Consider the following 17,678-nt stretch of genomic DNA (forward strand, 5'->3'; position numbering starts at 1 on the left):
AAGGGGAGTGGCGAGGCTCGGCCCCGCGCATGTGCGCTCCTCCCCCTTCCTGCCACTCGCCTTCCTGCCGCCACCGCTCCGCGGGTGCTCGGTGGCGGATCCTCGGCTTCTTTCTCTCCTGTCTCGGTCGCTCGCGGCTCCCTCCTCGCCGCCACCATGTACGACGCGGACGAAGGTGAGGGCGCAGCGGCCATCTCCTGCCGGGCCGCTCCCTTGCGGCACGTGGATTTCTGCGGGCGGCCCCGGCGTGGCGGCCGCGGCCTGACCCGTTCCCGCTTCCCCCGCAGATATGCAATACGATGAAGACGATGACGAGATCACCCCCGACCTGTGGCAGGAGGCGTGCTGGATTGTCATTAGGTAATGCCCCGCTCGCTGTGCCGGTGGGACGGGTACGGCGCGGCGCACGGAGGCCGCAGGCTTTGCTAGGCCGGGCCGCGTGTTTCGGCCTTTGGGGAGTGGAGGCGCGACCAGCTGGGCTGCAGGGTCGTTGTTTGGGTTAGCAGCACCCTGGTTGGCGAGGCTTACGGCCTGGTATTAACTGCAGTGCAGCCGGCAGGAGGTGGTCGGCCCTCTGGACGCAGCCCTGGTGAGGCCGCATATCCATTACTGAGTTCAGTTGCGGGCCTCTCACTACATCGGGCCTGTAGTGTGTCCAGAGAAGGGCAACAGAGCTGAGCCTGGAGCACAAGTCTTATGGGAGCAGCTGAGGGAGCTGGGGTTGTTCAGTCTGCAGAAGTAGAGGCTCAGGGAAGAAGTTATGGCTCCTGCAGCTGCCTGAAAGGAGGCTGTGGTGAGGTGGGGGTTGTACTCTTCTTCTTGGGAACAGCCTTACATTTTGCCAGGGGATTTTCAGATTGGGTATTAAGAAACTCTTTCTTCTCAGAAAGAGTGGCCCCGATGAACAAAACCTAGTGCAAGGTCTTGCACCTGGGTTGTAGCAACGCCCACTATCTGTACAAACTGGTGGATGGCAAGCTGGCCTTCAATCAGTAACGTGCCCTTGCAGCTGAGAAAGCCAGCTGTGTCCTGGACTGCATCAGAAGAAGTGTGGCCAGCAAGATGGGGGAGGTGATCTTGCCTGCTAATCAGTGCTCATGAGACCTCACCTGGATGTGGAGTTCTCAGTATAGGAGAGATGAAGACCTGTTGCAGCATGTTCAGAGGAGGGCCATAAAAGCGATCCAAGGGATGGAACCCGTTTTCTCTAAGGACAGGCTGAGAGTGCTGGGGCTGTTCAGCCTGGAGAAGAGAAAGCTCCAGTGAGACCTGAGAGCAGCCTTTCCGGGGGGTTGTAAGAAAGGACATAGACACTTTAGCAAGTTCTGTTGTGATAAGACAAGGGAAAATGGTTTTAAACTATAAGAGGGGAAATTGCATGTAAGGAGGAAGTTTTTTAGAGTAAGAGTGATGAGGCACCAGAACGAGTTGCCTAGAGAGGTGGTGGAAATCCTGTCCCTGGAGACATACAGGGGGGTCTGAGCACCCTGATGTGGCTGTAGGTGTCCTTATTTCTTTTAGGAGAGTTGGACTGTATGACCTTTGAGGGTCCCTTCCAACTCAAACTTTATTTCTGTGATTCTGATGCAGTGGCACAGGCTGCTCAGGGAGGTGGTATAGTCACCATCCTTGGAGATATGGTGCTGAGGGACACAGTTGGTGGGATGGGTAGGAGATTGGATTAACTAATGCTAGTGGTTTTTTTCCAACTTGAATGATTCAATGATTCTAAGTAAGAAGTGATTCTGATTCCATGCCATACATGTGATGTTGCCCATTGCTGTCACATGTGAGGAGACTGGAAGCAGCTGTGCTACCAGGCCAATGCTTTCCCAGCAGAACACCAGCCAGGCGCTGTGGCTTCTCATGCTGTTAAGAAGTGGGCACCATAAGCAAAAGTGTTTCTCTTCTGAACAGAAGTCTTTCCCTGTGTGCAGCGGCGATAGAGAGCAGCAAAGCCAAGGTAGCATGAGATCTCCAAGTGGATTCAGGACTCTGTGGCACAGAGCCTATGTGTTCAGGTCATCCTGTTAAAAATGAGAATGCAGAGCTTGGAATGTTGGCTTAGATTTCATAACTGGGATGTGTTGGGTTGTGTCTAGATCACACAAAAGCTAGGGAAAATATAGAGAAGAAGTGAAGCTGGGAATCTGTGTGGCTGGAATAGAGGGTATCCAAGCTAAGGAACTCGGCTTAGGTTGGAAGGACCCCTAAAGCCCACCCAGCCCTAACTCCCTGCTGCAGGCTGGTTGCCCCCCACTGGATCAGGCTGCCCCAGGGCCCCATCCAACCTGGCCCTGGGCACCTCCTGGGATGGGGAAAGTTCTGAGAATTAGGAGGCTGCAATTGCAGGCACTCAGTTTACTGCAGCTTAGAAAATACATTGAAGTAAAGTCATTTACATCTCTTGTTGAGACTCTTTCATGAGGTTTGTGATAATGTTTCCTTTTGAATTTAAGGTAGGGTGAATACACGGCTCAGCCAGGAGGTGGCAGCAAGTCTGTCACTTTGCAGTGCATCTTCAAACACCAATGAGAATTGAGTTTACTTTTTTGAGCATCTACATATGAAACCTGTGCCTCAGGCGAAAAGTGTTTTCTTACAGTATTTCAGAGCTTTTGAAGATTTTGTAATAAGTGTATCTTAAGTTTGCAGGTAAAATACATTAATTAAATTAAGGTATCTTGTTAATGTGGTTTTTTTTTCCTGTAGCTCCTATTTTGATGAAAAAGGTTTAGTCAGGCAACAGTTGGATTCTTTTGATGAGTTTATTCAGATGTCTGTGCAGAGAATTGTTGAAGATGCTCCACCAATTGATTTACAAGCAGAAGCCCAGCATGCCACAGGAGAAGTGGAAGAACCGGTGAGTAGAGGTGATTGGTTTTCATAAGCAAAATGATTTCCCCTTGCGTAGGTGGGTGTTGTTTGACCTCTGTCTTGGGAGACTGAAGTACATCTGTCCTCCTGGCTGTGTCCTTACTCAGATAGAAGTGTAAACTGTTTGGATTCTGTAAGGTAACTGAGTAACACCACTCAGGATGGGAGCAGGCCTCACCAACAAGGGTTTAGTGGAGCAAGCCAGCTAGCCAAAATAAAACCGAGTTTTGGTGGGATTTTGGTTTTGGTAGCTTTACCATGGCGGAAAAGGCTTAAGGCTAAAGAAGTTATGTCTGGGTTTTCTAATGGAGCCCTTATCATCTTCCATTGGTACCATGCTCCAAATTATCTAATGTCTCTTCTTTGTGAGGACTCTTCATGAAGTGTGTGAGGTTACAGTGCATGTTCTGCATTGATTGTGGTACTTCTGTTGACTGTGATGCCCCCCATATGGTGCGGTGCCTGTTCTGCACTTGCCAAAAGTGATCATCCGGTTACTCAACTTTACTGCTTCCTTGTTGAGATTTAAGGGAACTTTAGGAGTTCAGAGAGTCAGATCTGTTACGTGTTTTGACTATTCCTTTCCATTTATTTTTGTTTGCAAGCATTACTTAGAGAGAGTAACTGAGATTTCTTTTAGTTCCTCTGTTTGATATCGTGTTCATTCTTGGGTAGATAAACATTTATAAATGTTTATCTCTGTCACGGAGTTGACCAGATCAATCTATGTCCGTGACAGGGGCGACAGGCCTCTGCCCTCCCCCCCCTCCACCCCAGTCCCACATAAAATGGGAAGGAAGGAAGGGAGGAAAAGAGCAGAGGCAGCAATCTGTGGAGGAAAACTTATTTTACTATAATATCGGAATACAAGATAACACAATATATACAATTTAATTGAAATTGAGATGAATAAATCAGACAAGATGAGAGAGGGAGAGAGTTCCCGGGACCGAGTCAAACCTGAAAAGCTTGGAACGGCCAGGAAAGCACCTCCAGCACCCACTGCCAGGCAGCAAGAGAGCGCCCCCCCCACCCGGAAGGGCCAGATCCCATGTAATCCCATTCTGTAATGTACAGGGATAGGTACCTGGGATTGGGGCAGTGACACTTCAATGCCCCGTACACTACATGATGTTTTGATGTGGAATACTGAAACCCAAAAACAAAAAAAAAAAACATAGAACCATGACATTCCACCCCTTATTCTACATCGTTACATCATGCTTAATATATATGTACATATATACAAATAAACAAAAAATGATTAAAATGCATCACACACACATGGCTATATACATATACATAGATTTACTGACTGCATTCCCCCGGCATCAGGTTTCCTTGTGGTACACATTGGACATTCCCATTCTTCTGCATTACCCACCAAGTGGATCCTGGCCCCTGGGCAAAAACTGTACCACGGAGAGGTTTGCCCTTTCCAGAAGCTGGAAGAACCCAAACTGCCTTTCCTAACATGTTCTTTACATGTACAACGGGGACTTTATCTCCCTCTACGGTATGTAGGGAACTGGATTGGTTAGGACCATCACAATTGATAGATCCTCTGGTACTGACTAACCAGGTGGCTTCTGCCAAATGCTTCTCCCAGTGCTTAAATGTTCCGCCACCCAGTGCTTTTAGCATCGTTTTTAACAATCCATTGTATCGTTCAATTTTACCAGAGGCTGGTGCATGATAGGGAATATGGTAAATCCACTCAATGCCATGATCTTTGGCCCAAGTATTTACAAGAGAATTTTTGAAATGAGTCCCATTATCTGACTCAATCCTTTCTGGGGTGCCATGTCGCCACAGGACTTGTTTCTCGAGACCCAGTATGGCGTTTCGGGTGGTAGCATGGGGTACTGCATATGTTTCAAGCCACCCAGTGGTTGCCTCCACCATAGTAGGCATGTAATGCTTACCATTGCGAGATCGTGGCAAGGTGATATAATCAACCTGCCATGCCTCCCCATATTTGTACTTTTGCCATCGCCCTTCCTCCCAGAGAGGTTTCATCCTCTTGGCTTGTTTGATGATGGCACATGTTTCACAGTTATGAATAACCTGTGCAATGGCATCCATAGTTAAGTCCACCCCTCGGTCTCTGGCCCGTTTGTATGTTGCATCTCTCCCTTGATGACCTGAGGTCTCATGGGCCCACCGAGCTAGAAATAACTCACCCTTGTTCTGCCAGTCCAGGTCTATTTGAGCCACCTCAATTCTGGCAGCTCGATCTACCTGATGGTTATTTTGCTGTTCTTCAGTAGCATGATGGGTGGAGGGAACCTTTCCCTTGAACATCCAGTTCAATACTGGCAGTCGAGGTGCCAGAAGGAGCTGTGTTTCAGTACCGACTACTTTGGAAGCAGCCCGAACCCCTTCATAAGCGGCTAAGATCTCCTTCTCAGTTTGAGTGTAGTGCTCTTCAGACCCTCTGTACGCCCGACTCCAGAATCCCAGGGGTTGGCCTCGGGTCTCTCCTGAGGCTCTTTGCCACAAACTCCAAGTGGGACCGTTCTCTCCAGCAGCAGTATAGAGGATGTTCTTTATACCCTGTCCCGTCCGTACTGGCCCTAGGGCCACGGCACGGGCTGTCTCCTGTTTAATCTGTTCAAACGCCTGCTGCTGCTCAGGGCCCCATGTAAACTCATTTCTCATTCGCGTCACATAATAAAGGGGGCTTACAATGAGGCTGTAGTTTGGAACATGCATTCTCCAAAAGCCCACTGCACCCAGAAAAGATTGTGTCTCTCTTTTGCTAGTGGGTGGAGACATGGCAGTGATTTTGTCAATCACATCTGTCGGGATGTGACGACGGCCATCTTGCCACTTTATACCTAGGAACTGAATCTCCTGGGCAGGTCCTTTCACTTTGCTTCGCTTAATAGCAAAACCAGCACTCAGAAGAATTTGGATCATTCGCTCTCCTTTTGTAAAGACTTCTTCTGCTGTATCGCCCCACACAATGATGTCATCAATGTACTGCAGGTGCTCAGGAGCGCTGCCCTGTTCCAATACAGTTTGGATCAATCCATGGCAAATGGTCGGGCTGTGTTTCCACCCCTGGGGCAAACGGTTCCAGGTATACTGAATGCCCCTCCATGTGAAAACAAACTGTGGCTTACATTCTTTGGCCAAAGGAATGGAAAAAAAGGCATTAGCAATGTCAATGGTGGCATACCATTTGGCCGCTTTTGACTCCAGTTCATACTGGAGTTCTAACATGTCCGGCACAGCAGCACTCAGAGGGGGTGTGACTTCATTCAGGCCACGGTAATCCACTGTCAGCCTCCATTCTGCACTGGCCATATGGGGCTGTTAAAAAGCGAGTGAGTTTTGCTGATCACTCCCTGGCTCTCTAGTTGACGAATTAACTTATGAATGGGGAGCAAGGAATCCCTGTTGGTGTGGTACTGCTGCCTGTGCACCGTTTTTGTAGCAATTGGTGCCCGTTGCTCGTACCTGTTGCTCTTTTACTCGCAGCAGCCCCACAACAGATGGGTCTTCTGACAGGCTAGGCAAAACAGACAGCTGCTTAATGTTGTCTGTGTCCACAGCAGCTATTCCAAAGGCCCATCGATACCCCTTAGGATCCTTGAAATGCCCCCTTCTGAGATAATCAATACCTAGTACACATGGAGCCCCTGGGCCCGTCACAATAGGATGTTTCTGCCAGTCCTTACCAGTGAGGTTTATCTCAGCCTCCAACACAGTCAATTCTTGAGAGCCCCCGGTCACTCCAGAAATATGGATTGATTCTGTCCCTTCATGACTCGAGGGCATCAGAGTGCACTGTGCACCAGTGTCCACCAGGGCCTTGTATTTCAGTGGTTCTGATGTGCCAGGCCGTTGAATCCACACAGTCCAATATACTCTATTATCCCGTTCCCCCCCTGACTGAGGGCAGGGCCCCTCTATTCATTACCTGTGGTAACTGGAGCAACTGCACTGGTGGTTGATCTGCCTTTTAATTCTTTCACCCGTGCTCGCAGTACAGCAGTAGGTTCACGGTGCCACTTCCTCATGTCTTCTCCATGGTCACGTAGGTAGTACCATAAGGCAATTCACGGTGTATTATCCCTTACTTGAGCCGGAGAGCGTTTGCTTCTAACAGCTGAGATTTTTGATAGTGCACGTGAGAAGGAAGGTTCTTCGTCTTTAGTTAGGTGGGCTCGCATAAATTTCATCATCTCCTTCATCTCCTTCATTAGACTCTTTTGATTATCCTGATCTTAATCAAGCGTCTCTGATACTGCTACAGGTTTGTCACGGTTAATCAGTTGAGACACTTGCTCCGTCATTTTTGATATAGCAGCAATGGCAGCATGAATTGGGGACAGCAATTGTTCGTAGTTTTGGAGCGTAACAATTAATTCATAAACTAAGGGTGTTCTCTGTTGTTCCTGGTATCTGTCACACGCTGACATCAGTGTAGAGGCATATTTGTCTGGTGCTGTTGTCACGATTTTCTGCCATATCTCAGGCGTTGTCCTCACTTTTTCAGGGTCGCGGTTTTGGTGTGGGTGGTTAGGAACAAAGTCAGGGTCATACAGCATTTCCACCACGCCTATTTCCCTCAAATACTGGATGCCCTTTTCAACTGTATCCCATTTTTTCATCGCAATCTTCAAGCCATTTTTGAAGGGATATTTTTCCTTCATGGCTGTTAACACTCGTTCCCAGAGGGAGGCAGCCTCATCCGAACACCGACTAATTCCTCTATCAATAGCTGGATCTCTGGCAATGGTGCCTAGTTGGCGAGCTTCATTACCATCCAGAGACAAGCTATGGGCCCCACTGTCCCAACAGCGAACCAACCAGGAAACAAGAGTTTCATTTGGGCGCCGTGTAAACTCCTTTCTTGAACCTTGGATTTCAGTCATCTTTAGAGGCCGGTGAGTAGTAATAGAGACTTCCTCTTCATCACTCTCTTCTGTACGTCTCTTAGTTTTCCCTTTTGCCTTTCACGATGGTGGTGGTGCTGAGGAGGGCCCCTCGCCTGGATCTTCCTCCACCTCCTCCTCCTCTTCTTCCCTTTTTCGTTCAAGACGTGAAGACACTCGTTTGCATTTCTTGCCCTCCACAAGAGCAACTGGTATTGTTACTGGTGTCTCCTGTGATTGATTAGATTTGACTTGGGGATTTTCCCCTTTGGCTTGAACCTCAGCTTGGAAACTCTCTCTCTCCAGAATGGTGTTATATAGGGCACGGTAAGCACAAGCCAAACCCCAAATAAGTTGTACCTCCTTAGATTTATGTAAGCCGCATAGTCCCTGACTCAAATGCTGGCTTAGTTTCTCAGGATCCCACAGGTGTTCAAGAGTAAAATCTCATGACACTGCGGGTCCCCATGCTTCTAAGACCTTTCCTAAACCTCTCCATATTCCCTGCCAGTCATCATTCTCTGGTTTTGGAAGAGACTCCTTCCTCTTATTATTCACAATTATGAATACAATTATGAATACAATCAGAGAACTTAATGACACACACACCAACATGAGTATTAATTCAAGATTCGTAAACTGTTTGACAAACCGAAAAGAAAACCCAGAGACTGGTCTGAACATCGTGTTGTTTGTAAAATTAGCTATTCCATTTGGGATGTAGTTGTTTGTGAAATTAGCCATTCCTTCTGGGATGTAAATGTCAAAATTCAAATCGTACCACATTGCGTATAGGTAAAATATAGGTGTCTCCATCAGTGTCATTAGGTAGCTATATATGGTTGCAATTCCACAACGCATGCGTGTGAGCTGGATTATTGGCCAGTAGGTTGTGCATAACACCGTTGCTTTTAATCCTTTACCCAGCACCCCCACAATAACGAGTGGGTTCATCAGTGGTGCCTGCTAAAAAGGGATTAATGAATTGAAGCTAACAAGAGGAGGGGAAAAAAAAAGAAAAAAAGGCACTACCCAGACTAAGTAGTGCTCAAAGTTTACAAATATTCCAGAACACTGGCAGTACGCCTAATCTTTCAAGATCAGGTTTTCCAGCACAGAAACCTGAACTGCTGATAATGCTCCCTAACGAAGCTCTCTAAGAGCAGAGAGAAAAAGAGATTCGTTCTAAAAGCTAAAAAGTAGTGTGCCCCACGTTGGGCACCAAAAATCTGTCACGGAGTTGACCAGATCAATCTATGTCCGTGACAGGGGCGACAGGCCTCTGCCCTCCCTCCCCCATCCCAGTCCCACAAAAAATGGGAAGGAAGGAAGGGAGGAAAAGAGCAGAGGCAGCAATCTATGGAGGAAAACTTATTTTACTATAATATCGGAATACAAGATAACACAATATAATACAATTTAATTGAAATTGAGATGAATAAATCAGACAAGATGAGAGAGAGAGAGAGTTCCCGGGACCGAGTCAAACCTGAAAAGCTTGGAACGGCCAGGAAAGCACCTCCAGCACCCACTGCCAGGCAGCAAGAGAGTGCCCCCCCACCTGGAAGGGCCAGATCCCGTGACTGCTGTAATGTACAGGGATAGGTAGCTGGGATTGGGGCAGTGACACTTTAATGCCCTGTACACTACATGATGTTTTGATGTGGAATACTGAAACCCGAAAACAAAGAAAAAAACATAGAACCATGACAATCTTGCTGTAATTTCTCTTAATATTTCCTCTGTTACTCTGTGTATGTTATGTCTACATTCCCTAGCTGTGCAGTTCTGCAGATGCTGTATGATCTGTATGCAATTATATATGGATCTCCAGTGTATTATGTGCCTAACTTTGCCCAAAATGTAGTATTTGACTCGATGGTCTGTTTCTTGCTTTTATTAATCCAATTAAAGTTTTAAGTGTATGGCCTAAATGTGAGAAAAAGAAAGCTTGATTTTTCCTTCGGTTTTACTTGTTGTCGATCTCTTGCCTAATTGGAGAACGCTGGATTAATTTAAAGAAACTGAGTATGATTGGACTAATCTGAGGTGACTTCTTGATTCTCCTTCCCTCCATGTTCAGCCTTGCATTTTCAGTGCAGCTCGGGCAGTATGTTTTATAGCACATTAAAGTGTTTTACAACCATGCTGAGAGATGGGAATTACAGTAAATGTGTGTCCTGTGTGCTTATATGAGAACTTGTGGAAGTTATTTTGCACAGCTACTGCTTCAAATCCAGGAAAAAAGTGTTTGTTTGGGTGAGAATTGAGATCTAGTTGTGCTAGAGCAAATGTAGCTTTGGTGGTGTGCTACTGCAGAGTCTTTATGGCTCAGATACAGTTAGATGACTGCATGGAACTCAAGTTTTGCTTTAGTAATAGATATTCTCAGCGGGCTTCTAGGTGGTGAGGTGGCAGCACTGTTATTTATTTGGTTTAGTTTCTGTTCTGCAAGTGGTCACAGTGTGAAACAGGAGCTCAAAGAAAGGCGATTCAAGGTAGAGGGTCTTTCAACTTGTTTATGTTCTGGTAGAATGATTTGTTAATGTTTCTACACCCTTAAATTTTAGTTGGTGAAGGAATGCTTTGAGAACAGTGCAGCTCTAAAATCTCATTGCAGTGGGAATTTGAGGGATGATTGGCTCTCAGAGCAAAACAAACATCCTGAGAATTTCTCTATTGCTGATAGGTACCTGTCTTTTCTTGACTTTTTTTTTTTAATGCTTTACTGTGAAAGTATTTCTGTGGAACTGAAAATGATTACATGTAATACAATATGCATAGGAGTAAAGCTGCACAAAGACTCACACCTTTTTGATGTGTCAGCCTATTGTTTGCGTTGAAGTAAATTTGCCTTTTATATTGTATACTTAGCAGTTTTGTCTAAAGCTAAGTCAACAATAAATATATACTGGGCATATGCTGTTTATTAATGTACTCCCTCTGACTTAGTAGATTTTGAGTTAGTTGTTTTACAGGAAGACAATGTTGTTTGGGTACCTTATACCCAACGTTGTATGGGTACCTTAACTCTAACCAATGGTTTTGACCCTTCAGTTACCTCTATGTGTTTTTTATTAATGAGGTGCCTAGAAATTATCAAAAGTTCTTGAGTGATTGGCACTGGAACAGGCACTGGAACAGGCTGCCCAGAGATGTGGTTGATGCTCTGTCCCTGGAGATTCTCAAGGCAAGACTGTATCAGGTCCTGGACAACCTGATTTAGCTGTGGTGTCCCTGTCCATTGCAGGAGAGCTGGACTATGTGGCCTTTAAAGGTCCCTTCCAACTCCAAGGATTGATTGTATGATTTGCTCAGCTAGCCATCTGAAGGGGGATTGTTTCCATGCCCTGAGCTGAGGGCATGCACTGGGTATTAAGCTCAAGGGCTGCTCCTGAATAACTAAGATGGATGGTTTGGCTATTGCAGATAAATGTCTTGTTTTCCAGCCCCGGTATCTCCTGAAGTTTGAACAAATCTATCTCTCCAAACCTACGCATTGGGAAAGAGATGGAGCACCGTCACCTATGATGCCCAATGAAGCCAGGCTGAGAAACCTTACGTAAGAAACATCTCTGTGATGGTTAAAATACAAGGAAGGACTGGCTCTGTGTTACTAACTGATAGTCTTTTTTTATTTAGTCATCTCGACAATGTAATCATTACTGCTCTTATTACAATGTCTAATCGTTAAATCCAGATGATCTGATAATAATGCTCCATATTATCAGTGAGTAGAATAATTACATTCGTCAGCTTTCTGCAAAGGCTGGAGTAGTAACTGATAAACAACACAATGGTATTTTTTTTTCTGTAGGTATTCAGCCCCCCTATACGTGGACATAACTAAAACAGTTATTAAAGAAGGAGAGGATCAGTTACAGACACAACATCAGAAAACTTTTATAGGAAAAATTCCTATTATGTTACGATCAACGTACTGTTTGTTAAATGGCTTAACTGACCGTGATCTCTGTGAACTGAACGAATGCCCTCTGGATCCGGGTGGCTATTTTATCATTAATGGATCAGAAAAGGTAAGGGATGATACTTCGCGTAGTTGTCTTTACTGGCACTGGAAATTCTGTTACTTATTTCCAATTCTTTTGCTGGGAATATAAACATTTTAATTACTGCAGGTAGTCCTAATCTTGGAGAAAGGTTAACTTAATATTGTGCTAGGACTTTGTGAACCACCTTTTCTTCTTCTAGGTCCATTATTTTTTCCTACATTGCAGAGCATCACACACTCGAAAACATAATCACGTGTAGGAGGAGGGTATTTCTTCCTTTGCAGTCTCCTTTGGGTTGTTCACAGCTGTGTAGATGCATTTTATAACAAGGTTAGGCTTATCCTGTTTCTTTCTTCCCTCTGTTGCTCCTCATTCAGCTTTAGCAGAGCATGTCCTTTCCATATGCTTGTGCCTCAGCGATGAAACTGACTTGACAGTTGTTACTTGACACCTGGACAAATATGGCAAAAGAAAAGAAAAAATAGTGTTTGTTCTTGGAGGCAAAAAAAATCTAGCTTTTACTATCAGAGCTGTCATTAGAATTTATTTGCACGGTTTAGTTCATTGACCTTGGAAGCAGATAATGACATGCTTCCTTTATCAATATTGTGGCTAAAATTAATGCCGAGTTCTCAGCATGCTTAGCAGATGTGGTGAGTGCGTCTCAGAAGAATGTTCTCTGAGTCTTTTTATTTTGGTTATTCTATATTAACAAAGCATAAGTTTTGCTTAATGCTGAGCTTTGAAAACGTGGAGTCTAGTCCAACTGAGTTTGGCAAATTGACTTCATGCTGTGAAGAGCTTATAATCAGGAGAGAGACAGACTTTTTACATGGTTTCCTAGCAATAGGGCAAGGGGGAATGGGTTTAAACTAAAAGAGGAGATGTAGGTTATATGTTAGAAGGAAATTATTTACTGAGAGGGCAGTAGGATGCTGGCACAGCTGCCCAGAGAGGCTGTGGGTGCCTCATCCCTAGAGGCACTCAAGACCAGGCTGGATGTGGCCCTGGGCAGCCTGAGCTGGTGCCTGTTTTAGTGGGTGGCAACCCTGCACATGGAAATAGGTGATCTTTAAGGCCCTTTCCAACCCAAGCTATTACATGTTTCTATGATTCTATAAAGAAACCTTGTGCTTGTTATTATCATGTGTCCTTTTGTGTTCTTGTCTCTACACAGGTTCTGATTGCTCAAGAGAAAATGGCTACAAACACAGTATATGTGTTTGCAAAAAAAGATTCCAAATATGCCTACACGGGAGAGTGTAGGTCTTGTCTGGAAAATTCCTCTCGACCAACAAGTACTATATGGGTTAGCATGCTAGCCAGAGGTGGGCAGGTATGTCTCAGCAGTAATAATCCCCTTGCTGGGCCTTGCATTGAAGGTTGTTTTTGCAGGTTTTGATCCTATCCTGTGTCTTCATGTCATTTACTTTGCAGTTTTGAAAAGGATTTTCTTCTGATAGCAAATTGTGAGAAGGTGAAATTACATGAAAACGTGTTCTGTTATGTCATAGATTAATGTCTGTCTCTGGGATGAATAACTTGGGGATGGCTCTCTTTGTGCCACAGTAAGGTGCGGTTAAAAGTCTTAGAACCAATTACTATAGATGAGCCTTTAGGATATCCAAACACATTTCTGCTTTTTGACAAAAGACAATAAGGACACAGACCCTGTCTTTGCCAAAGACAGAAGTTTCAGATGTGTTTTGCAGCTCATGTATTAATTCATACTTAGAATAATTGTGTCCAGGCATCATGCAGTGATTTCCCAGTTCCAGATCAGATCTGTGTGGGGAAATAGGTGCTGTTCCTAAGTTCAAAAGCAGGAAGTGTTGGTACTCGTTTTCCACTGCACTGACTGCAGAGAAATTTCCAAGCATTCAAAGAGCAGCTTTAATAGAATCCTTACACCACTTCATTGGGGGGGAGGGGCACTCCTCAGTGGTTGTCCCTCTGTGTCCTGAAATACCTGAACCTTTCTGAGGAGGAGGGAGCACTTACTTGAGTAATCATAAAAATGGAGAGTTGCACAGCTTTTCTAAGCTGGATATAAGCTGATGTAAGGAAAATGGAGTATGAATTGGAAGAAAATGATACATACGGATGAACAAATGGTATTCTTCTGTATGAGGAAGAATATTCAAGTTCTTCAGGCTTCTGAGGTTGGAAACAGTTTTTAAAAAAAAATAGTCACTTGCATAAAGTGTTGGAATAGCTTCATAGTCTACTGAGAAGTCCTGTTTTCCTGTAGTGCTTGAATAAATGCATTTGTAATACATCATCCGAGTTCAGAGAGAGTGTTTTATTTGAAGGCTAAATCGTTTTAGACTAATGTATATTATCCTCTGTCTTTTTAGGGCGCAAAGAAGAGTGCTATTGGTCAGCGCATTGTAGCAACGTTGCCATATATCAAACAAGAAGTGCCAATCATAATTGTCTTTCGTGCACTAGGGTTTGTGTCTGACAGGGACATTTTAGAGCACATCATTTATGATTTTGAAGATCCAGAAATGATGGAAATGGTAAGATGTTAAATAACTTATTTTCTAGCTTAACATTATGCGATGTTCAGCTGTGGCTACTCTTATATCAGTCAGTATTTTGTTCATTTTCCAGTTTAATTTATTGTCTATTAGAAGCCTGGAAAACTTTCTGCTTTACTCATTCCAATGAGTGTTCTGAGTGAGCAAATCACAGTGGAAATTGTGAAGAGTGAGTGAATACTTGGAGAGGCAGGTTCTTATCCTGCTGTCCTTGACTTTAATTGTTAAATCTGTATTTATGTCTGAATCAGCAGCAGGCCTAGAAAATATTTGAATGAGAACTGTTGTCTGAAGCCTTAACTAAAAATTTTTGTGTGCTTCCCACATGCTCTGTTATGTTTTGAAAGAGCTACTGTAGTAAAGCCAGAAAACAGTAATTAGCAGTTCCTGAAAATAATTGTTAGCAGGCTCCTGCATAGTTTCTACCCCAGCGAGCGCCATAAGCTTCACAGTTTTGCTGTAATTTGTTCATTAGGTTAAGCCTTCTCTGGATGAAGCCTTCGTCATACAGGAGCAAAACGTTGCTCTGAACTTCATTGGATCAAGAGGTGCAAAGCCAGGCGTCACCAAGGAAAAGAGAATCAAGTATGCTAAGGAAGTCCTGCAGAAAGAAATGCTTCCACACGTTGGTGTCAGTGACTTCTGTGAAACCAAGAAGGCCTATTTTCTAGGGTACGTTGGTATATTCTCAAGTGTGCTGTCACACCTGCAGTTGGTCATTGAAGACAGATCTGATGTGCGTGTTTGGAAAAGCACTCTGAATAGGAGTTTGTTTTAACCTCAGTCTTCTGGATACTTGGTGATGAATTTTAGGATGTTTGTTTTCCTATCTGAGAAAATGCAAATGATGATAAAGCAGAGAATTAGAAACAGTTAGAAAAAAATTAGAGAATGAAGGCCCCCAACACCGCTGGATTCAAAGATGTGGTGATAATGATCAAGTATTCCTTTTCAAATCTCTTTGGGTGAAAAATATACAGAGGTTGCTAGTTAAATTGTAGGGAGCGATAACTATTGACAAGTTGTATGTAATATAAGCCCACTCTTTAAAACCTTTGGAGCATCTTCTTAATCACTGCTTATTGTTATGCAGATAAATCACAATGTTGGGTGACCTGTCATTTTACTTCAAATGCCACGTTGAGCTCACAGTCTCACAAGCTTAAACACAGACTGTATTACTGTCCAGGGCAGACATGTAGCAGAAGATGCATTGCCATCATGATGTAAATACTAACTTTGTTTCAGTCATCTAAAATTTTAGTGTGTTACTCAATTCTAAGGGCACAAGCACTGAAGTGACCTGCCTTAGAGCAGCAGTATTTTAACTTAATCTAAAATGGACAACCTTTAGGAAACAGTTCACTAATGTATTTAATAAAGGCATGTATTTTTTGTTGTGAATGTCTGCTGATGGTTTAAAATATGAACTTACTTCTTTAGGTATATGGTTCATAGATTGTTGTTGGCTGCACTGGGCAGAAGAGAACTTGATGACAGAGATCATTATGGCAACAAAAGGCTGGATCTTGCTGGGCCACTGCTGGCTTTTCTGTTCAGAGGGTAAATATATATTCTTTGGAGATAATTAATAGAAGAGTCACTGCCAGTTCTGAGCTTCTAAATAGATTGGGCTATTTATTGAGGCTGATAGGCAGTCTTGGGCATCTCAGCTTATATCTGATCATGGCTTTATTTTGAAGCATGTATTGTGCATGTTCTCAAGCAGATTAGTTTGGTGCTTGCTGTTTTGTTTTTCTCCTTTTCCCTCTGTTACATATCACTTCTGCTAAGAAGACTGGTGACTTTTTTTTTCCCATTCTACGTTGAGTAGGCTAAATTGATACAGTACTGTTTAATCTTATTTCTTGACATCTTCTCCAGAATGTTTAAGAATTTGCTGAAGGAAGTGAGAATATACGCACAAAAGTTTATTGACAGAGGGAAGGATTTCAACTTGGAGCTGGCAATTAAAACGAGAATTATTTCTGATGGTTTGAAATATTCATTGGCCACTGGAAACTGGGGTGATCAGAAGAAAGCTCATCAGGCCAGAGCAGGTGTATCTCAGGTACAATTTTAGTTCTTTTCAAATACATTGTTTCTGGTAGCTGTTGATGCTTTGTCTAATGTATGGTGATACCTGCCAGAACACCACAGAGAAGAAGCTTTGCCTAACCAAGTTCCTTGTTACATTCAGGTGTTAAACCGCCTGACTTTTGCATCAACACTTTCCCATCTGAGACGCCTGAATTCTCCAATTGGTAGAGATGGAAAGCTAGCAAAGCCCAGGCAGCTGCACAATACGCTGTGGGGAATGGTTTGCCCAGCTGAGACTCCCGAGGTAACGAACATCGTATTTTCATCACTACTTGCTGTGTGCCCAACTGCTTTTATCTGGTGGTCATTTTGTGGCTGGGCTAGATGATTTTAGTCATCATTCCAACCATTAATGGTTCTGGGATTATGATCGTGGCAATTTAAGTGATCACCCGCACTTCACCTGAAATACTGACATGAACACTTAGCTTTATAGCTAACTTTGTATTTGAGTGGTAGAAACAAACCACAGATTATTAGCATATTTTGTGTACAGTTCCTCGAGGGCTTGAAACAATTCTCTGGACTTGATTTGGAAGATGGGGAGTCTTTTGGTTTGGAAATGCAAAATCTTACGTTTCTCCTAGGGTCACGCAGTAGGACTTGTCAAGAACTTAGCTCTGATGGCTTACATTTCTGTGGGGTCTCAGCCATCCCCAATTTTGGAATTCTTGGAAGAGTGGAGTATGGAAAATCTGGAAGAAATATCTCCAGCAGCTATTGCAGAGTATGTGCAAACAAAATTACTTAAACAGATATTAGGCTTTTATTACCTGCACAGTGCTTCAGGGTTTTGTGGTTTTGTTTTGTTTTTTTTTCCTCTTTCTAGTGCTACCAAGATATTTGTTAATGGCTGCTGGGTAGGAATACACAAAGATCCAGAGCAGCTTATGAATACCCTAAGGAAGCTCCGTCGTCAGATGGATATAATTGTGTCGGAGGTACAGCTTCAAGACTTCGGGGATCTTTGGAGATGAGGGAGGGCAGTATATTGGGACTGCTTTGAAGACTCTAAACAGCATTGTTTGCACACCTTTTTTTTTTTTTTTTTTGGTTCATTTGTTAAGAAGAACCAGTTGAAAAAATGCTTATTGAAAAGACTTAAAAAATTATCTCTTGAAATGCTTTTTTTTGTATGAGTGTTAATGTTTGTTCTGTTCTGCTGGCAACACGTGGAGAGCCTTTGAATTTGGGAACTTTGTTATCCTATTTTGTACTCTGTAGTTCTGATTCCAGGCTGAGACTTTGCTTTGTTGTGC

General features: G+C 43.8%; 1 protein-coding gene across 1 annotated transcript in view; it reads left to right on the top strand.

The window, feature by feature from the left end:
- Window positions 1-56: 56 nt before the first annotated feature.
- POLR2B (RNA polymerase II subunit B) overlaps window positions 57-17,678 on the top strand; it is a 24,803-nt gene continuing 7,181 nt past the window's right edge. The window contains exons 1-13 of the mRNA XM_042811494.1: window positions 57-175; window positions 288-360; window positions 2,713-2,863; window positions 11,213-11,325; window positions 11,581-11,800; window positions 12,954-13,112; window positions 14,134-14,298; window positions 14,795-14,991; window positions 15,763-15,882; window positions 16,204-16,390; window positions 16,520-16,663; window positions 17,007-17,146; window positions 17,249-17,360. Coding sequence (XP_042667428.1) covers window positions 157-175; window positions 288-360; window positions 2,713-2,863; window positions 11,213-11,325; window positions 11,581-11,800; window positions 12,954-13,112; window positions 14,134-14,298; window positions 14,795-14,991; window positions 15,763-15,882; window positions 16,204-16,390; window positions 16,520-16,663; window positions 17,007-17,146; window positions 17,249-17,360 — 1,800 coding nt within the window. The 5' untranslated portion in view covers window positions 57-156. The remainder of the gene's footprint in view (window positions 176-287; window positions 361-2,712; window positions 2,864-11,212; window positions 11,326-11,580; window positions 11,801-12,953; window positions 13,113-14,133; window positions 14,299-14,794; window positions 14,992-15,762; window positions 15,883-16,203; window positions 16,391-16,519; window positions 16,664-17,006; window positions 17,147-17,248; window positions 17,361-17,678) is intronic.

Source organism: Centrocercus urophasianus, unplaced genomic scaffold (genome assembly GCF_019232065.1).
Source record: "Centrocercus urophasianus isolate 14NV4802_14NV808 unplaced genomic scaffold, USGS_Curo_1.0 seq_13, whole genome shotgun sequence".
Lineage (NCBI taxonomy): Eukaryota > Metazoa > Chordata > Aves > Galliformes > Phasianidae > Centrocercus > Centrocercus urophasianus.